The 22,303-nt window shown below is 48.8% G+C and overlaps 1 protein-coding gene across 1 annotated transcript in view; it reads right to left on the reverse strand.

Annotated features, from left to right (window-relative positions):
- Positions 1–13,628: 13,628 nt before the first annotated feature.
- Positions 13,629–22,303, reverse strand: part of Usp10 (ubiquitin specific peptidase 10) — a 51,016-nt gene continuing 42,341 nt past the window's right edge. The window contains exons 10-14 of the mRNA XM_057754184.1: positions 21,708–21,885; positions 18,856–19,021; positions 16,849–16,993; positions 14,892–14,957; positions 13,629–14,596 (exon numbers count right to left, since the gene is read on the reverse strand). Coding sequence (XP_057610167.1) covers positions 14,409–14,596; positions 14,892–14,957; positions 16,849–16,993; positions 18,856–19,021; positions 21,708–21,885 — 743 coding nt within the window. The 3' untranslated portion in view covers positions 13,629–14,408. The remainder of the gene's footprint in view (positions 14,597–14,891; positions 14,958–16,848; positions 16,994–18,855; positions 19,022–21,707; positions 21,886–22,303) is intronic.

A 22,303-nucleotide genomic window follows, 5' to 3' on the forward strand; every position in this document is an offset into this window, starting at 1 on the left:
ATCAATTAACATATCCCAGATGTGCAAACTGGCCACTGGCCAGTCTCAGGCTGCCAGGTAGGGGCAGCCCACACAGGAGACGTAGGGATGACCAGAAAGGCTGTGGATGCCTGCAAAAGCCCTGTAGGGCTGGGGAGTGGTTTAAGTCACAGACAATAGGCACTTGGGGCCACTGACCTTCCCTTTAAAGTTCTCTGATGTCCTCCAGGAAGGACATTCATTTCAACTCTAAAACCATCAACACTTACTCTGCCAGCCTGTCTGAGGCCACTAGACTGTGAAATGCTCTTTCCTTGGTGCCAAAGATGGTACCTAGGGCTCACTCAAGTGTCTAACCACTACACCATAGCCATGGCATTTCTGCATGCATATGTATGTGAGGGTGGTATGTGTAGGTGTGTGAGGCATGTGTATTTGTGTAACCCACGGAAGTGCATCAAAGGGAGCCAGGACAGGAACTCAAGATGAGACAGGAACCTGGAGACAGGAACTGAGGCAGAGGCCATGAATGGGTGCTGCTTACTGATTTGCTCATCATGGCTTACTCAGTGCCCTGACTAGCTTTATGTCAATTTGATACAAACTAGAGTTACCTGAAAAATGAAAACTCCAATGAGAAAATGCCTCCGTAAGGTCCGACTGTCTGGCATTTTATTAATTAGTGACTGATGGTGAGCAATGCTGCAGAAGCCAAATAAACCCTTTCTTCCCCAACTTGCTTTTTGAGCACGGTGTTTCACTGAAGCAATAGAAACCATAACCAAATAAAGTTGGTACCAGGATAGTAGGGTATTGCTGTGGCAGACTTGACTATGGAAGAAAGGGCTTTGGAACTTGGAACTAGAAGAGCCATTGAGTGTTGAGATCTCACTGTTCTGTTCTTTAGGAGCTTGGAGGATGAGAACGTTGAGGACAATGCAGAAGATGCAGGCTTGGCTTAGACTAATGTGGCCATTTGTTATTTTGAATTAAAGTTCTGTGGTTCTGGCTAGCTGGGGCTGTAGAACCAGCTGTGATTAACAAGATACCAGAGCTACTGATGTGAAACTTTGGCTTTCCTGGGATACTTGATGCTGCTTGCTGGAGCTAAGAAATTAGCAAAGGGACCAGCATCACTGAGGTGAGGTATTCTGGGAAGTGTCTCCTGAGAGCAGAGAGAAGCTGTGGTCCAGAGACGACCAGCCGAATTTGGTAGTGTAAGAGTCACCCAGGTGGTGCTGGTTTTAAGGTCATGAAGGGGTCATGGAGAGCAGCTGATTGAGGCGTGGCACTGTGGAAGGCCGGGAGAGGCCACTGGTGAAGGTCAGCCTCGGTGGCAGCCCCAGAATGGAAGGGGTCATGAGAGAGGCTTGGCACCATGAGGAGAACCTATGAGAGGCTACTGGTGGAAGCGCAGCCCAGGAGCAGCAGAAGACCCCAGTGTTTTTGGAGATTTCAGGACCATAGGTTGACTGCCAAGAACAGCAGCAGCAGTGGAGGGGAGCCAGCCCGATCCTAGAGGACGAGCTGTGTGTGCTGCCGAGGGCAGAGTGGGAAAGGAGGCTCAAGCCTTTTGGAGGAGTCCGGAAGATCGTGAGTGGATCCCGGATATCGGATACGGAGTTATTTACACTGTTGGAGTTTGGTTTTGCTTTGTTCAGATGTGACCAGTTCCCTCTTGAAGAAAGGATTTAGCTTAATTTTTATTTTTACAGAAGCTCACAGCTGAAGGAACTTTAACTTTTGAACTTTTAAGCGAGGTTTTAGATGTTTAAAGGGATTGGATATTTTAAAGAGACTGGAGTTTTAATGTACTTGAATTTATAAGGACTGTGGGCCTTTTAGAGTTGCTTATGTTTTTAATATGAGGTCTTGAGGTTGAATGAGAAAGGAGGGTGTGGCTTAATGTGTTTGTGTGTCAAGATGACAAAAAAAAAAACTGTGCTGGATAATTTTATGTCAACTTGACCCAAGGCATCTGAGAGGAGGGAACCTTAATTAGGAAAACGCCTCCTAAGATGGCTCTGCAGACAAGCCTGTGGGGCATCTTCTTAGTGATTGATGGGGGAGACCCAGCCCGCCGTGGGTAGCGCCATCCCTGGGCTGGTGGTCCTGGGTTCTATAAGACGGAAGAGCACGGAGGAGCAAGCCAGCAAGCAGTTACCCCTCCAGAGTCTTTGTATCAGCTGCTGCTTCCAGGTTCTTGTTCTGTTTGAGCTCCTATCCTGGCTTCAGGGATGAATGGCGATGTGGAAACTGAGTGAAATTAACCCTTTCCTCCCCGAGTTGCTTTGGTCACAGGATTTTGTCGCAGCAATAGTGACCCTAAGACATTATCCATTGGTCCAGTCTGTCCTAGACCTCGGGGTCACTCCTGGGGTCTCTCTGGGGTCTCCTCCCCGCTCAGCCTCACTGTACCTGCTCCTGCTCACTTACCAGAGTCGCTGCCTCTCCAGCTGGGAGTCCCACTCTGCAGGATGGTGCGGGCCTCATGAGCTGGGTTGGTTGGTGCCCTCAGCAGAATCTGCTTCATCAAGCAGATTCCTTCACTGCTGCTAGCAAGCTGGCTTTTTCCTGATATGTGGGCAAGGTCAGCCCAGAAGGCCTTGGGGGAAAAGCTGCTCACCAATTTTAGAAAGTTCAATAATGACAGGCCTCCCTGGATTGCTTTGGGGCCTAGGCTGTAGGCCCTGGGAGAGACACAGCCTGTGCTAGATGGAATTCCACCAAGAACCTTCAGGACACTGAGTTTCTGTCATGAGCCATAGAAGGGACTGACAACGGCTGGTCTTGGTGGCACCTGTTGGGAAGACTTTAAAATAAAACAAGGCAAGGAAGGCTTCATGCAGTCCACAGGGTCAGCTCCCATTCTAAACAGCATACTGAACGGACCACACGGGCCAAACAAGTATGGACTCAGCTTCCAGCAGCAGGCCCGGGAAGCTCTTGCTGGAGAAAGGCCCCACTAAGCCAGAGAAGTCTGCAATATAAACAGCTCCAGAAAGGGAACAGCAAGAGGGAGGGAAGGCTGGGCCTGTGACCTGGGACTCACGGCCTGGCTCCTCTTATGACTCAGAGCAGGAAAAGGCATTTGCCACCAGTCCAGCTTCCATTCTGTTGCCTATGATGCTCACAGGTTAATCCAGATGTGCCTGCATGGTTGATAGTTTCAGGCTCAGAGAGACCCTGACTCAAAGAAAAACAAAAAGCGACCAGCTCTTCAGTTCTCTGACACGTGGCTCAGAATTTTAGAAGCCTGTTTGCCATGTCTCTCTAGTGAAACTTCAGTCTTTAAGAAACTGGACAGTGGCCGGGCAGTGATGGTGCACACCTTTAATCCCAGCATTAGGGAGGCAGAGGCAGATGGGTCACTGAGTTTAAGACCAGCCCGGTTTACCTAGAGAGTTCCAGGGCAGTCAGGGCTATATAGAGAAACCCTGACTTGAAAAAAACCTATTTTAAATCTAGATAGGTTAAAATCAGACAAAGAAGACTTCGTCAGGCATGGTGGTGAATGCCATGACACATTATCAGACTCTCAACCCTAAGGCCTGCCCTGGCCACATAGAGAGACTCTGTCCCAAAAACAAACACAGAGAGAGGGCAGGTAGGGAGACAACTTAGTCCCTAAAGCACTTGCCACGCAAACACAAGGGCATGAGTTCTCTCTCCAGAAGCCACACAAAGAGCTGGGCCTGATGGAGATAGGCAGACTGTGGGGATCACAGGCTCCTCAGCCAGAGCAGAAGCTCCCGCCAGAGAGACTTTGTTTCAAAAACAGTGGAGGTGCTTGAGAAATGACTTGGGAGATTCACACATGAGCACATTAAGCCTCAGGGGCTGGAGACAGACACACAGCACCATGGGTAAAGCCCTTGACCTGTCTGGATCCCTAGAAGCCACATAAAAGCTGAAAAGGGGCTGGAGAGATGGCTCAGTGGTTAAGAGCATTGCCTGCTCTTCCAAAGGTCCTGAGTTCAATTCCCGGCAGCCACATGGTGGCTCACAACCATCTGTAATAAGGTCTGGTGCCCTCTTCTGACCTGCAGACATACACACAGACAGAATATTGTATACATAACAAATAAATAAATAAATATTTAAAAAAAAAAAAAAAAAAAAAAAAAAAAAAAAAAAATAAAAGCTGAAAAGGTCTGCGGGCGACCTGTGACCCCAGTCCTCAGGGAAGAGACAGGAAATCCTTTGGGGCAGCTGGCTGGCTAGACTACAAATGTATAACATGTATTCACTCATGCACAAATTCCACACATATGCCAAACAAATACGGACCTTATTGGAAAACGAGAAACTACTCTTAAAAGGCCAGATGTACTAGAGAATATGCCTTTATTCCCAAAACATGGGAGGTGGGGGGATGGGCAGATTCTTGTCTACATTGGTGGGGGAAGACTTTCCCAGAAGAGAGGACTTTGGCCAAGCCTGTTTGAGTAGCTGCACTCCCCGCTTGAAAACAAAGGGAAGAGAGAGTCCTCTCGTACTGGGCTGTAAAATCCCAGCCCACCAGAGAAGAAAGGAAGGATTCGCTACATTGTTGAAGAACAGAAGAATCCGCTACATTGTTAAAGTGCACGCTGAAGCCGGGCGGTGGTGGCGCACGCCTTTAATCCCAGCACTTGGGAGGCAGAGGCAGGCGGATATCTGTGAGTTCGAGACCAGCCTGGTCTACAAGAGCTAGTTCCAGGACAGGCTCCAAAACCACAGAGAAACCCTGTCTCGAAAAAAGCAAATAAATAAAGTGCACGCTGACACTGGGGTGCCGGTCCGCCTTATGTCCAACAGTAAGGAATGTTGAGCGGTGCTGTCAGGGCAAGCTGATATGCTGTTGTTGGGCGCCTGCTTCACCCCGATGCTCTCATTCAACAACAGTAACTCTTACCAGGTGTCAGGAACTATAGGTGCACACTGGATCCTAAGGGTGATACCCACAGCACTCTCCAGGGGCCAAGAGAGACTTAGTAAGCAGATTAAGCAAAATCAGCACTGAACCACCGGCCTAGTACTGAATAAACGAAGAAAAGAGGAGGGCTGCAAAGGCCGTAATAAACACATGAGGTAAAAAAAGGTGACGGGCAGCCTGTTTTCCCCCGTTCTGTCAGAGCAGGGAATGTCTGCATGTGCACGTGGGACTATGAGGGGATCAGAGACAGGAACATGAACGAAAAACGCGAAACAGGAGGGAGGGGCCATTAGAGGGAGAGCATGGAGTCCAGAAATGGGGGGCGGGGACAGAGGCTAAGAGTAGCCGGCAGCCTTCCTCCTTCCTCCGCCCAGTCAGGTACAGGAAGACTGTAGGACAGTGAGACATCTGTGGTCCAGGGCAGGCGGTTCACACTGGGTGCAACATTACCTGCCTAGAGCTGTCTGCAGTGACTACAAGGGGCTGACACCACTGCATGGCCTCTTCAGGGACAACGCTGTGACAGTCACCACAGCTGAGGGGCTCTGATACAGCCACTGGAACCTACAACTCCTGGCCATGAGTCAGGCCTGCTTGCTGCAGGCTAGAGTCGCCAGGTTCCCACGGGCAGGAGGAAGCCAGAACTCTCAGAGTGGGAACGGCAGCTCAGAAGGAGCGTGGGCTTCCCAGAACTCTTAACCAAAACAGAATGCCCAGCCTTGTGAGTTCTGAGGGGAACCGCTCTTCACTAGTATTTCCCACCAGCAAAACCCACGTCACTGAGACCCTGTGGCTCAGTGGCTCCCAGGTGTCCCTGGCCCAGTGTTCGCTGCCACCACTGAAGCTGGCACTGAGTTTGAATCCCTACTGTGCATGCTGCTGTGCCCTCCTCTTGGCCTCCTTTGCTGCTCTGTAAATGAGAATGGGAAACTCCCTGGCCTCTGGGCTGCCGTGGAGGGGATGTGTGTAAGGTGCTGACCCACGATCGGTGCTCAGGGCCCTCGTTCATCAGCAGCAGCTTACAGCCGTTTAAAATACAGGCTACCAGTGTCCGGCAGACAGCCGCATTGCTCAGCCCTACTAGAGAAGATTCTACTCGCAGGAAATGGGGATTAGCACAGATTAACTGGTCAAGGTGCAGAGAACAAGATACTGTGGCACGCTCAGCCCAAACTGGGACATCTGTGTCACAGACCACCCTACCCCCTGCCCAGCCTTAGGGTCCTTTGGGGGGAAGGAGGCGGAGTGTAAGAGCCAACCATGGGCCGTGGATGACTAAAGGAAACTGTCTTCCGGACACAGCAGAGAAGCTGCACACATAAACTCATGGCAGTTGTGACAGCATGCACAAGACAGGCTCAGGCCGCTGAGTCCTATCCCAAGCAGAAGAGCTATGGACAACTGACAGCCACTGGGAGAGGAGAGGCCACTTAAGTCAACCCACACTCCAGTAGATGGCCACACATCCAAGAATATACGGGTGGCACAAAATGGACTTCATGGGCGGGGGTGGGGTAGACACACAGTTGGGTGGGGTGCATATGATCAAACATGTTACACAAAATCCTCAAGAGAACTATTAAAAGTACAGGTCAAAGTAAGTGACAAAAAGAAATGAAATAGCCGGGCGGTGGGGAAAAAAAAGTAAAAAAGAAAGAAATGAAATGAAATAGAGGTTCCTGGCTGTGTGTGCCTGACCCAAGTCAAAGTCATCCTCCCACTAGGCGAGCTCTGGTGACTGAGGTCTCCAGCCTTCCTGTAGAGGCTGGACTGGTCAACTAAGGCCCTGATAAATGGAAGAGGAGCTCGGTTTCTCTAAACCCAAGAACAAGCCTGGCTGAAGACACAGCAAGTCAAGGACTCCCGATTCCAGACTTCTATTTTCTCTGTCTTCTATCCTTTATCTTCTGATGTTCTGATTCTCTCTCTCTGAACCCTGTCACTGAAGAACGTGACCTGCTTGTCCAGGTCAGCCTCCATCCACCACCGTTGACTGGCTAGGACTCTGTTTACCACTGCCCAGGATCAGGAATGGCTCTCAGTGCCACCATAGTTAAAGTCACACAGGCCTTCTTTGTGTTCCCTGCCTGTGTGCTGTGGCTGGCACCTAAAAACCACGTGTTGAATGAAGACTTGGTCCCCAGCCTGTGACATTATGGATGGTGGTAGGGCCGTGCCCTTGGATGGGGTACTGGGGCTCTAGTGCCTTCTGAGCTCTCCCCTCTGCTTCTAAGCCACCATACATGATGCACCACAGGCCCAGATAAACCTTTCGTCTTTATAAGGTGTCTATCTCCAGCATCTGCTCACAGTAGTAGAAAGGTGATCGACAATCTGGTACATGATTGGATGTGATAACCTCCCAATCTTCACCTTCCAAGTAAGGAAGAACACAGAATTCACTCAGCAAGCAAAATGCAAGATGAGGAAGATGAACAACTGGGAAAGCCGACCCTCGGGTGAAGCCTTTGGCTGCTGTAAGGACAGCTGGATCCTTTGCGCATCATTGCTATGAAAAGTAAATGGTGACTGGGTACAGTGGTACACCCCTGCAATCCTGGTGTTCAGGAACAGAGGCAGTGAGTTCCAGACCAGCCTGGGCTATAGAGTGACACTTTCTCAAATCAAGAAAGATACCCCCCACCCCACCCCCCAAAAAAAACACCTCCAGAAAAGCAGAGAGAATAAGAGAAGACTACTTCTCAGATCTGGCAAAGGAAATAAACTAAGCAAAACCCCCAGATGGCATCAGGTCCAGAAAAGGTGACTCTCACGCTTGATCTCCCCATCTCATCAGGAGGCCTAGCCAGGGAGGGCAGTAAAAAGGGAAAGCAGGCTGGAGAAGCGCAGTGGTTAGAGCACTGGCTGCTCTTGCAGAGGACCAGGCTTCCACTCTCAGCACCACAGGGCAGCTCCCAGCCTTCTGTAACTCTAGTCCCAGGGAATATTCTGCCCTCTGCTGGCCTCCTCAGGCACTGCACTCCCACCCTCTGTAGGCCAATTTTGTGCCAGTTTGACACAAGCTTGAGACATCTGAGAGGAGGGAGCCTGGATTAAGAAAATGCCCCCATAACACTGGGCTGTAGGCAAGCCTGCAGGGCACTTTCTTTGTTAGTGACTCATGGAGAAGACCCAGACCATTGTAGGTGGGGCCACCCCTGGCCTGGTGATCCTGAATTCTAAGAAAGCAGGCTGAGCAAGCCATAAGAGCAAGTAAGCAAGTAAGCACTACTCCTCTGCATCAGCTCCTGCCTCCAGGTTCCTGCACTGTTCAAGTTCTTGCCCTGATTTCCCTCAGTGATGGACTATTGCCTGGAAGTTTAAGTCAAATAAATACTTTCCGCTCCAATTTGCTTTTGGTCGTGGTATTTAGCACAGTAATGGAAACTCTAAGACACACACAAAATAAAAAAAAAATCTTTAAAAAGAAAAAAAAGGAAAGGTATATAGACTAGACGGGGAGGAAGCCCACTCCCTAGGCCATAAGCCTCACATAGCCTCTACAGACTAAAATTCAAGGGATGATGATCCTAGAATCCACTGAGATGTGGTTCAGTAGTTAAAGAGTAATGGCTGCTCTTTCAGAGGACCCTGGTTCTGTTCCTAGCACTCACATGGCAGCTCACAACCATAGCTCCAGTTCCACAGGATCTGATGACACCCTCCCCTGACCTCTGAGGGCACCAGGCACACACCTGGAGCAGACACACATGCAGGCAAAACATCCACACACACAGTACAAAAATAAAAGAGCCACTGACAAGAGTTGTCCTCAACATGAGCACTGTGATGGTTCACCTTGACTGTCAACTTGATGGAATGCAGAATCACCATGGAAACTCCTCTTGCGTGTCTGTGGGAGTGTCTGGCCTGGGTTACCTGAGGAGGGGTGATACACCGTGAATGTGGGTGGCACTATGCCTAGGGTGCCAGACTACCTAAAAAGCAGACAATGAGCTGGGCACCTGCATTCACCTCCCTGCTTCCTGAGGATGCCACGTGACCTGCTCTCATGTTGCTGCCACCATGCCTTCCCTCCCAGGAAGAGCTGCGTCCTCAAACTGTGTGCCAAAAGGAACCCTTTTTCCTTAAACTTGCTTTTCTTAGCTTGGTCGCAACCACCAGATAAGTAAATAAGACAGAAATTGGTACCAGAAGGTGGGGGTTGCTGCTGTGATGGGCCTGACCAGGTGGCTCCGAGGCCTTGGAGGAGAGCTTGCAGCTGTGTGCCAGAGAAGCCCCGGAATGCTACGAGCAGAGCTCAACAGGTCTTTCTTCAGGGAGATTGAAATTCAAGGTGATATTCCTACAGTCCTGGTCTCTGGGCACCCTCTCACCCCTGTGAGCTTTTCAAAATAGTGATGGGACCTAGTGGCTCAGGCCATCATCCCAGCTGTTTGGGAGGCTGAGGCAGGAGGGTCAAGTTCATCAAGGTCACCATGGGCTACAGGGTGAGACTGTGTCTAAAGGCAAAAAATAGATAAAGGTCTGGGTAAGAAAGCTCGGTGATAGAGCTCTTGTCTTGCTTGCCAGGGCCCTGGGTTCAATCCTCAGTGCTGGGAGAAAAGAGAAGGAAGAGGAGGAGGAACGCGAGGGGGAGGGGGAAACGGGGGAAAAGGGTGTGGTCAGAATTCTCACCTGAGTTTCCTGGCAGCTACAAGATGGTGCAGAAAGGGATTTGGTCCAGGTGTGATGAATAAATGCGCACATTTGAAAATGAGATGCCACCTGACTCTAACATCAGATTTGGGGCAGCTATTTCTGAAAGCCCGAGTGTGTGTGTTGCAGCCTGCCAGCCGGACCATGGGAGTCCCCAGGTCAACTCATACCACCTTCAACTCTCAGGAAAGTCATCTCCTCAGTCAGTCAGTCATAATAATAATAATAGCATGATGAAGCCCCAATAGCTATGGTTATTAAAAAACCAACTAGGATTTGAGCTGAAACCATGAAGGGTTTAGAAATGTTTTCAGATTCTTTTCCAAGTGTTTGATGGAATCCCAAGACAGCGTTCCCAGGCAAACTTCCCCCTCAAGTTCAAAACCCACAAGTATTTAAGGGGGAACTTAATCCTCAGGGCTAGGATCTGTTTGTGCTTAGGTCACCCGAATGGAATGGCACCCGGCGCCCAAGAAGTCTCAGTGCCCTGTGCTTTACACGTGGAATTAGGTCCTTGCATCTTATAGGCACAGGACTGCCATGCTAGCTTTAGAACCTGAACTTAGTGCTTTCCTTTCCAGAGGGTACAGACTTGGCCAGCGTGCTCCCCCCAGCTAAGTCTCCTGGGTTTGTGGCACAGTGAAACCCCGGGCCTTGGAGACCCCTGTAAGGAGGAGGGTGAGCAGGACGGTCCACCAGCTACCCCAGGAAGGCAAGTTGTGTAGACGAAAACTGAAAAATGGCTGGATGTAGTGGTACATGCCCAAAACTTGGAAGGCAGAGGAAGCCAAAGTCACCTTAGCTTTATTCAAGTTCAAGGCCAGCCTGGGTTACTTGCAACCCTGTCTCAAAACACAAACAGTAAGTGAGAAGTGCCCACTATGGAAAACCTGTAAGGTAGACACAGAGACACAGATTCCCTGGCTTGGCTCACAATGGCCCTTCACTTTTGTAGTTTGATTTTTCTTTGGGCCACCAATCAATTCCCAAATAAAAAAACATGGAGACTTATTAGTAATTATGAATGCTCACTCAGCCTTAGCTTAAGCTTCTCCTACTAGCTCTTTTAACTTAATTTTACCTGTTTCTACTGATCTACGTTTTGCCTTGGGACGTTTTACTTTTCTTTCATTCTGTGTGCCCTACTTTCCTGCTTCCTCGGTGTCTGACAGACTGGCCCCTGGAGTGCCCCTGGCTCGCTCTTTCTCCCTTCCCCACCAACCCCAGTCTAAATTCCTCGTCCCACTCACTCTCCCTACCTGGACGTCCTGCCTATACCTGTTCCCTCACTACGGGTCATTTAGCTTTGTTAGACCTTAGGAAGGCAAGGTAAAGAAGCAACACATCTCTACACGGTTAGGAAAATTCAACACATCTTTACATAGTCAAACTAGTGTTCTGCAATACACATTCCTCCCCTGCACCCTGAGAACTGGCTCTGGAAGTGCCAGGCATGAAGCTAAAAGGGAAACTAAGTCTCTGGTCTGTCACCTATTGGTCCTCCTGATAAAACTTACAGGGCACAGAGAGATGGGCCGGGTGGCACAAGCCAGAGGGGAGGCCCAGCAGGAACCAGCACCCACGTGCCAACAGCACGTCTGCCCACAGAAACTTCCCCAAACACACCTGAAGTCTCTGCTCTTCTTGCAGAAGTAGCAGGAGTTCACCAGAGGCAAATCAGGGAGAGCAGTGGGGGACATTAAATTAGGCAAGCAACAGTGACAGAAATCTCCCATTGCTGCGTGTGATGCCTACCCCTCTGCTGTGCAGGCTCAGCTGCTCAGCCCAACCCCCCAGAGTGCTAGGTGACAGTCAGTGAGTGGCAGCCAGGAAGAGAGGACAGCAACACAGTTCAGAACCAAGAGATACTGCCACCAAACTGGTAAACTTGGGACCTTTCTGTATCCAGAAGCTGGAGGACCTGACAGTCAAACTGACTGTGTGTGGTTTGCCTTACCCAGCAAGAGGCTTCAGCTCCTGACCAGAACTCCCCATTGCAGATTGCAGACATAGGCTGGAAGAGGTAACAAAGTGGCAGTGACTCCTGCTGAAGCCCGAGCATGCCTGGAAAGAACTGTTGTGTGCACCACACACAACTCAAGAACATCCGGAGTAACCCTTGCTGGTAGCAAGTCCATCCACGCACAGGAAACATGGTAGTGTGGGGACATTCCTCAGCAGCGAAAAGGAATGAAGGTTTCCAGACTGTGGACACTGCTGATGGAAGCTCCAATCCAAACCCACCTGCACTAAACTGGGGGAAAGAAGCCCTGGGGATAGCTGGCTATGTCTGGAAACATTTTTGTAGGATTTACAGAGACCCTGATCCAGGACTCCAGGGAGCACCCTAAGCCTCTACCATCTGGTCTGACTCCTGAAGGGCTTTGAGGCTTCCAAGTGTCCAGTTTCCAATCTTGAATGTCAGTCCCAGAGTCATGACCGATGTCACCTCAGCATTCACCTGGACGTAAAGACATTGACAGACTGAAATTTGGTTAGAAAAACGTCTACTTCAAACGCCCTGACAGTGAAGTCTGCAGGAAGTTCTGAGTGTGAATGACCTAAAGCCAGGGAAACCCAGCAGAAAGTTAAGCCCTAACAGGACAGGATTAGATTCCAAAGCCTCATGCTCTACCCAAGGACAGAATGCATCTGCAACCAGCAGTGTACTGGTGCAGCTTAGACCACACAAAATTGAGATGAAATCAAAACCCCAGTCTTGAGGCTGGAGAGACAGCTTGTTGTTCTTGCGAAGGGCCTGGGGTTCAGTTCCCAGCATCTACACGGCAGCCACAACTATCTGTACTGCCAGTCCCAGAGAATCTGATTCAGTCTTCTGAAGTGCACCTAGTACCAGGTATGGATGTGGTACACATATATGCACACAGGCAACATATTAATTAATATGCATGAAAATTTTTAAAAGAATCCTGCGTTGAGTAGTGCTGGATCCACAGGCTATGTTCACCTCTCTCCAATGCTAAGATGTCAGAACCTTAAACCCCAGGGACCAAGTTGTTAGGGCTCCCAGGGAGCCATTAGGGTTACATGGGGTCAAGAAGGGAGAATCCAGAAGGAATGCGTGGCCTTCTAAGAGAAAGCAGAGCTCGCACTGCCTTGGGAGGACGACTGAAGCCAGGTTACACACAGGATCTGCCTTGGCCTCCGACTGCTGTCTTAGCACACTGTATGGTGTCTGGTACAGCAGCCCAGTCAGGAATAGGCTCAATTAAGCACTCCATCCTCCATGGCCAGGGTTGCAACCAACAACATTGGCCACATAAAAGGGAGCACACCACATAAGAGACAGCCTCCTGCCTGAGAAGGCAGATCACCACATGTCCCTAGCTGACCAAGTACTCTACTGGACTTCATCTCTGTTCACTGCGCAAAGGTCTTCAGATGGGGCCCCAACAGTTCAGTCTTTTCCAACCTTTTGGGCTAAAGGAAACACACACGACTATCTCGTATGGGACAACACAGACACTGGAAGGGAAGATGGCTCCGGTACACACAGGACGCTTATACATTTCATTTGGAAGCATGGCTGCATCCGTGGGCCTCCTGCTCTGGCCACTTTGTCACAAATACAGCAGAGGACACAACCATTCCAGCAACAGCACCCGGAGAGTAAGTGCTGGCATCCGGAGGGATGCTTACTGGTTTCTAGAATGCACAGGAACCACAGTTCCACATCCTGAAGGGATGCTAAGTAGGACTTGGGCACCACTAGTGACTGAGAAACATTGTCGCATCACAGTGGAGCCTGGGAGAAAAAGCTTTCATCCACCACAAGCCCTGCTTTGTAGAGCCCAGCGCTGGCCTCTTCATCTGTCCGGAGCTGAGGGGAGCATCAGAGACACTCAAAGTAAGACTAGGCAGGCGTTGACCTGCCACAGGATCAGAGGGGGCAAAAGTCAAAGCCAGGCCCTCTCATGCTAATTGACACAGCCAGAATCCTAGCTGAGTTCAGAGGCTGACCAGAAAGAAGGCTTACAGGACTGGAGGGAGGCCTCTTATAGAAAAGGTGTTTCCATACCAAGAAACACACGCAGTTTTAAACCAACTCTGTGATCTTTATTGACGGGTGACAACTTTATACGCCTAGGAACCACTACACTGTGTACAATTAGGGACACGGCATCAGAGAGGCGCGGACAGGAGGTTACACAGTAGACATTGGGAAATGTCAATCTTCATTATTTTGCCCACTTTTCTTCATGTGTACACAGATCATGAATGTGATTTAAAATTTTTCATGGTAATAAAGTTACAATCACCCACCTCTGTAGCCTGACATCTGCACTCCAAATGTCTGGCCGCAGTGTATGGTCAGCAGTCTCATCCCGCAATTGTTAAAATGTTTCCTTCTAGGAACCAGTGACATGTTTGTGTATTTTATTTCCTCTTGAAGAAAGAACTCTCATCTCTGATAACTGGCTCATTTTTATCGTTTATCAAAAACTAAAGGGTAAGGGAGGAACGTGTGATGAATTAAAAAAATTATTTTTTAAGGAAAGATAAAATTCATTTTCACAAATGTACAAGAGCTGCTGGTGTGGGGCTCATTTCACTATGCAATCAGACTGGGACACAGTGCAAGCCACCTCCTCGCTCAGGAGCCAGCAGGTCTTCAGAAGCGCCACCAAGTAGTGTGCATTTCCTCACTCAAGCGACAGTCTCTGAAGTTAGTCATCATGAGCTGCGCTGTGCAGACCCCGACATCTCTCATTCAAGCCCACTGTTGCAGAGGGAGAGTTTCTCTCTAAGGAGACACTAGAGAGGTGGGAAGTGAGTGAGCTGGGAGTTGTAGGAAGCAGCGTCAGGCACACACGCAGGCACACGGACACGGCTACAGCAGGTCCACACGGCGGTAATACAGGAGGTAGGCTGTGCGGTCAGCAGTTGGCTTCACCACCTGGTACTGGTTAATAACCTTGACTGTTTGGTCATCGATTCGCAGCCATCCATTAAGCCCAATCTGGAAGACGTCTGTAGTGTAGTGGCCGCCCGTGGCACTGTTACCGTGATGGTAGACCACTGGAAGACGATGTTCAGAAGGCAACCATGAGAAAAGGCCCTCAACCCCATTGCCACAGATCCCCACCTAATCCCTCCAAAGGGCGGCATCTCCACCAGGGCCAACAGACCACTGACTCAGCGAGACACTCATAATTGTGAGAACCGTCCCATGTCAAACCCAATTGCTTTCTAGACATTCAAGCTCTCCCAGTAGTCACTCACTGGGACACTGTACTCCAGCAGGGTTCTGCAGAGGTCCCACACAGACCCACTTGTGCTATGCTGTGAGGGAGCCGTGGGCAAACACACTCACCTGCGAACAGCCTATAGGTTCTGTGGCATTTAAAATTCTTATTTTTGACTCCCGGAGAAAGTAGTTCTGGAAAACAAAACAGCAACACTTCAAAGTCTCCGCAGAACAGCAGCACTGACTGGTGACAGCCTCGCCTGACAAGAGCCACCCCACTTAGAGGTCAGAGCAGGGTTGGGCAGGTCCTGCACCAGAGCTGTGTCAAGACTGGACCTGAAGGTGTCATGACAGTCAAGGGGCAGAGGAGATAACTGCATACCCAGCTGCTGGACCAGGAAACAAGAACCCAAGCATGCAGTCCTGGGGACAAAGGACTCTACTCACGAGGATCTCTCAGAGATGGGGGCTAGGGAGGGGTGACACCACTGTCCTTCTGCTCCCCAGACTCATGTGTTCTGTGGACTGCCTGGGTTTGCCGCATTCCTAGTCAGGCTCTGGCACCAAGATGTTTGTCACAACTGTAACGTTTCGGGGAAGTTCTGTGCTGGCAGAGCAGCTCAGAGTGTACAGTGCCTGCCCCCTAGAGCCCGGACTTCCAGAATCCATATGGTGAATGGAGAGAATTGACAAGGGCTGTCTGACTTCCACACGAATGCCAGTGTGTGTGCAGGGGAAACAAATTATTTTAAATATAGTGGAAAAAAAAATGAGGGGAAGCAGTAAGATGGCTGGCTCAGCAGGTAAAGGTTCTTGCTATGCAAGCCAAGTGATCTGAATTCAACTACAAGATCCCAAATAAAAGGTGAGATTTGTCTGTCCACTGACCGGCATGTGTGCTCTGGCATGCATTCTTACCCACACATATAAAACCTTCAACCTACATTTATAGTAAGGTACCTTTCTTTCCCGGGGGCTCTTTAAGACATACTGTCAGAACTGGTGGAGATGGGTAGTTGTGTGGTGCAAATACACACAGATAAAACACTTATATACACAAAATTTAAAAATCTACAATACAGTGTTGTCACTGAGCTACAGAGGCCTATGGAAAGCAATGGCCAGCACATCACTGCACAGGCCACAAGTCACTGTCGGGGGCCAGAGGGCGTACACTGCTCATCAGAGCTGTTCTACTTCTCTCATCTAGTTAAAATGTTTCGTTTCAGTTTTGTCTCTATCTTTGACAAAGCTACTCAAAGCCCGGTGTGGGCACAGCTTTAATCCCAGCACTCAGGAAGCAGAAGCAGACAGATCTGTCAGAGTTCATGGCCAGCCTGGCCTATATAGTGATCTCTAGATCAGCTAGCACTACCCAGTGAGACCCTGTGTTTAAAAAAAGGAAAATAGCCGGGCAGTGGTGGCACAAGTCTTTAATCCCAGCACTTGGGAGGCAGAGGAGGCAGATCTCTGCGAGTTCGATTCCAGCCTGGTCTACAAGAGCTAGTTCTAGGACAGGCTCCAAAGCCACAGTGAAACCCTGTCTCGAAAAACCAAAAAAAGGAAGGAAAAAAGGGAGGGTGGGGGTGGAGAGAGGGCTCAATGGTTACAATTATTGGCTGTTCTTTCAGAGGATCAGAGTTTGAATCCCAGCAACAACATGGCAGCAGATAACTCCAAACTCAGGGGATCTTCTGGCCTCCATGTGCTTGGTACAATCATACATGTACGCAAAATACCCATAAATCAAATTAAAAAATAAGAAAACTAGCCAGGCAGTGGTGGCGCACGCCTTTAATCCCAGCACTCGGGAGGCAGAGGCAGGCGGATCTCTGTGAGTTCGAGACCAGCCTGGTCTACAAGTGCTAGGTCCAGGACAGGCTCCAAAACCACAGAGAAACCCTGTCTTGAAAAAGACAAAAAAAAAAAAAAAAAAAACTACTCTAATGAGAATTTTAGTATAAAAATCCACAAATGTCAATAAATTTAAAGAACTTTGAATTGGTGTCACATTCACTGAGTGGGTGGTGACGAATCCTGGGCCTGCAGGGGGCGCTGCAGCGAGCGCAGGGCTGGGCATTACCTTTGCTGATCTCCAAATCCACGGGGTAGTCAATGTTCTTGACCAGCTTCTGACACCCACCCGTCTTCTCATAGACAAAGCGCTTCAGATGCAACACGAGGACAGGAGGGAGCTTCTCCAGAGTTACTCTCCGGCTGACTTCAACCTGTGACACAATGTGCCTAGGCTCACAGGCCTGCCTGGCTGCAGCAGCACCCTCTGTAGGGCTCCACAGCTTTTCCCAGCCCTAGCCACAGCTGCACCCCCACAGACACACCTGCAAAGGAGCCCTTAGGCTTGAAGCCCATCTGCAGCCTCCAAATGAAGACAGTAAGCTGAGAACACAAGCACTGAGAAGAGGGAACTGGCAGGCACTAGCCTGTCTTTTCCACTCTCATTCATAAACCTATCTAGTATCTTTCTTCAAACACTGAGTAATCCTGAAGACATGTACTGCAGATCAAACACTGTGCCCTGATGGATGCTGCATTATTTTGCCCAACTAGTACTGTTCCTGGCCTATGCCCGGTGCTGGGGTTTATTGTTTTTCTCCATTAAATGCACCTTAGTTGGTCATTCCTTTCCTTGAAGCTCCACTATTTATTTGAAGACAAAGAGAATATTAAGTAACAATGTAATAAACAGCAAGACATTGAGGCGAGAAGTCCACTAGAGGCTACATCTGGTAGGACCTGGGCCTCCCAGATCATCCATTTGTGTCTCCTTAGGTAAGAAACCTAACAAACACCTCACAGAAACCTGTGAGCTAACCAAGGGGTGGGAAGCTGAGAGGGGCACCAACCAACAGTTTAATCTCCAGATCACAAATTCTACACTCATTCCAGGTACTTGATGTCATAGTTTCAACCTTTTAACTATGGCCCATCAGCCAGGTGGTGGGGGCACACGCCTTTAATCCCAGCATTCAGGAGGCAGAGGCAGGTGGATCTCTGAGTTCAAGGCTAACCTGGTCTACAGAGTGAGTTCCAGGACAGCCAGGGCAACACTGAGAAACTGTCTAAACAAACAAACAAAACAAAAACTTAAAACAAAACATGGTTACCAAAACTCTCAGTTCTAGGGTTTCATTAAACTGAGACACAAATTTTCTAAAACAAACAAACAAAAAACCTTATTCTTCTCTCATACAACACATCCAAACCATAGCCTCCCCTCCTTCCACTCCCTGTCAAAAGTTCCCCAATTACCCAGAGCAATTTGGGGGGTTTGGGGGAAAGCAGCCACCAGAAAGATGCCAGGGGCCAGTCAGCCATGGAATAAGTGGGAAGGCAGAACATAAAGAATGAAAGATAAAGAGTCCCAAGTCAAATCGTAAACAAATAGAATAGAAACAGGCTAAATTAGACGAGCTAGTGTGAGAAGCCTAAGCTAAGGTCGAGCATTCGTAATTAAAATAAGTCTTGTGTTTTTATTTGGGAGCTGGCTGTTGGTCCAAAGCTACCCCAAATACCAAGGCAAAAACCATAACACAAAAGCAGAGGTCCCAGCACAGACACTCACAGGCTGCACCTGATAGTGAAGAGAAGGTGGCCTCCACTACAGACCGAAAGAACAGGCACACAGAGCCAGCCTCTCCTGATGAAGGTACAAGCCCAGTTCATCACTATGAGGACAGACAGACTCAAGGATTTATCTTTGTCTAGTCACATCAAAGAGCAGCACGTATCCAAACAACATATTGTCTGACTGTGGGTGTCCTGAGTGATCTGTGCTAAAATGCAACATACATGTGCCCAGAACTTCTCTATATCGTGACTCAGCCTCTGTTGGAGGTAGGCTGACTTCAGGATACCAGGACTAGGACTGCCAGAAAGTGAAAAGTAAAATAGGGCAGAAAGGAGACCTTTCCTCAGGTCACAAAAGTGAAAAAGACCATGTCTCCAATACTCCATCCCGAAATTCTGGAACTACTCAGGAAAACTAACTGGTTCTAAGAGCCTTCCTAGTTCTGTCCTCTTCGTGCATCTACAGGGCCTCCTCACAGGTTCCTGGCCAGCCTGAGCATACCTCCTGCTTGGTTTTGGTGGTGTAACCTTGGACAGACTCTCTTGCCACCAAGCTTTCCAAGGCATCCTGGACTGTGCGTATCTTGTCAGACTGGATATCCAACTGCAATGTGAAAAACGGCTGCAGAGTGGCGGATTCTTTGGAACTCTGCTGGTAAACCACAGACCTAGGATGGCAATTGAAAACAAAAAAGATGTTAAGAGGCCACTCTTTGTCACTTTTTAAGATTAACCAACAGATAAGGAATAAACATTAAGTTTATTCAATATCACTCCCAGAAGACCAGAGAAAATAGGAAAGGAAAAAAGACCCAGAATTTCATTAAAAAAAATAGCTCTGAGGACTACCTCCTGTTATTAGCAACTGAACAGTACATGTTCCCACTTGCTCAGATGTTTTCAACTTCCAAACTCTTACCTTGCACACCTGAATACAATAAGGCACCAGTTAACAAAAGTGACCCTCAAAGGGCTTCAACAGAGCGCCACAGCCTGTACTAATGAAATGAAGGAAATTCCCAGGACTTTTAATACTGCTTTTGTTCTATAAAAACAACATGAGGAGGAAAGGAAGCAAGCTAAGGATAATAAAAAACATGTTAGCAATACAGGAAGAGAGGCAACCAGCCTTGTGGGTAGGATGCCAACTCAACCATGTTTTTGTAGGGTTTTTATTTTTCTCTTTTTTTCTTTTCTTAAGGTCTTTAGAGTAATAACTGTAAGCCCATCTCATTTCATTCAACCTCATCCAGGAAACATTCTAAGATAACAAAGCCTCTTGTTTGCGCAGCCTGGTGTCTAGCTTATGAGCAGAGTAAAGTTGGTGGGAGGAAGACTGGACTGCATGGGCCAGGAACCCTGAAAACCAGCGGAAAGCTTTTCTGTCAAGGTCTAATACTCCAACCTTCCTCCCGGATGTGAAAGCCATGACTGGTGCTCCTTGTGTTCCCACAGGAAGTAAAGCTGCGCAGTGGTGGTCACGCCTTTAATCTCAGCACTTGGGAGGCCGAGGCAGGCGGATCTGAGTTAAAGAAACTGACAACCCACAGGAATGAGTAACAGGAGGCCAACATGGGGAACTACATAGGCGCAGTCTTAAACAAACAAAACAGAAATGGTTCCTTGTCTAGGCCTAGGTCTGTAGCAAGGAACGGAGAGTGCTTGCTGGTGTATGCTCAGCACCTCACAGGCCAAGTTAGACTGCACGTCCCTGTAATCCCAGGACTCGGAAGGTGGGAGAGCGAGGATCAGAGAAACTCAGTCATCCTTGGCCATGGCTACACCTACAGTGAGTTCAAGATCAGAACCTGACTAAAATAATACTTAATAACAATAATTCCTAATCTCTGCTTTATTGTTTTTGAAGAAAACAGTGAACTTCAACATAAGAACTCCCCCCACCCACTGAGGCTAGGGAACCCTACAGAGACCAGAGCGAGCAGCCACGATAGCAATCTCTTCAAGGGGAACCTGGTTTCCCCCACTGTCACTCTAAGGCACATCTAAGATCTGTCATGCTGGCTGTGGCACTAAAGCTCCCATTGCCCTTGTGCAGAGGAAGCACTCTGGCTGCCTGATTCTCACTATCCCCTCACTGCCCCCCAAAGCATGTTCCATAGTCCTGACTCCAGGCGGTAGCAAAGCAAACAGTCGTCTTTTGCTGCCCCTGAAACCACGGCTCATCTCAGGGGCAGGATGTGTCTACAGTGACAATGGGCAGGGTATGACACTTCCCAGACCACACCTGACAGCACGGTTCCGCAAAGATTCCAGAACCCTGGAGTAGAAGGGTTCCTTAGCCCTCCTCATGGGGGTCACAGAGGAGAAGGCGGCTTCTGAGGCATGGATGGCAAACTTTCTGCTTAAAGTTGGGCATTCTGCTGCCGAGCAGACAGAGCTGGCCTAAGAAGAGAGCTGTCTTTTAAATACAGCACCCAGGAGATGCCACAAACTGAAGCCCACTAAGACATCCTTGAAAGTTGTGTCTTTTGGGGGATGAGGTGAAGGAACAGAAAGCTGACTGAAGGACTGGGGCAGACCAGGGGTCATGTCCTCCAGCGTGCCAATGTCTCCATTCACTTCACTTTCTAGCTCATGAGGTTCTGGTATGTATATTCGTCCAGTCCATTCATAATTAGTTCCTAGATAAACAATCTATGTGGTCACCCAGAAGCAAATGGATGAAATCACCATGGTGGGTATACTCAAAGGAATATTACTCAGCCTTGGAAAGGGATATTTCCTATGATATTTGCCAGGGCATGGATGGACATGGAAAACATACTAAATGAACTGGGCTGGAAACAGAAGAAAAGCCGTATGTGCTCACACTGCTGGAGAGCTAAAAAAAGGAAGTCACTCACAAGACCTGTCACTATGACAAAGTCGTGCAAGAAAACAGGAGGAGGCAAAGAGGAGAGGGCACAAAGCGTCGACCTGGGGGGTGCACACTGAATGAGGAGAGCACAGCTGCTCTTGTCTACAAGGGGAGGGAAACCAAGGAAGGTGGCAGATGTGTTGCCTGGTTCTCTGTGGCCGCCACTCTACATCTGTGCTCATAACAACATTGTATAGACTTTAAATACAAGCAACCTAGTTGTTAAAATATAGCAATTCAATGCCTATAATCAGACACATGAGTCGAGTTTCTTTCACCAGAACAAACAAGTCAGTTGGCTTTCTACTCGCAATGGGGAGTGACAGGAGAGCCCACCCACAGGAGCACTGAAGCACAAGGCCCTAGTGGCAGGGCTTTAGAAAAAGCAATTGAAAAAAAGCAGGCAAAAGCAGATGGCAGGAAGCTTCCAGACACCTCAAAGTCCCTCCCCTGTGGTAACATGGAAAAGCATGAACCTGATATGTCCACCGAAAATGCCAGTGATAGGAGTCTGAACGAAATCAGCCTGCCGGGTGACGGACGTCTTATTCCTAGGACCCACTTGCTCCCACTCATCCTCACTCCCTTCGCCGGTGTCTTCCTGCTCTTCGTCCTCTATCAAGTGGCTTCTGGGCCCATTGGAAACAGTAAGTTCTGAAAAGAAAAGGGTCTACTTAGGCTATTATTCTCAACAACAAAAAATTCAAGCAAATACACATTCTGCAGGAACTGTTCTCGACCTTCCTAGTGCTACAACCCTTGAGTACAGTGCATGTTATGAGACCCCCCCCAACCATAAAATAATTTTCATAGCTACTTCATAACTATGCTACTGTTCTAAACTGTAAATATCTGTCTTCTGATGATCTAGATGAACCCCAAAGGGGTCATAATCCTCAGCTTGAGAACCACTCGTGTAATGATTTGTCAGGCTGGGTGAAAGGGCTCATCAGGTGAAGCCACATGCCCTAGGCCTGACAACATGAGTTTGATTCCTGGTACCACGTGACAAAGACTAACTCCTGCAAATTATCCTGACCTCCATTTTGTACACACACAATTGCACAGGCAC

The sequence above is a fragment of the Chionomys nivalis genome, chromosome 21 (assembly GCF_950005125.1).
Source record: "Chionomys nivalis chromosome 21, mChiNiv1.1, whole genome shotgun sequence".
Lineage (NCBI taxonomy): Eukaryota > Metazoa > Chordata > Mammalia > Rodentia > Cricetidae > Chionomys > Chionomys nivalis.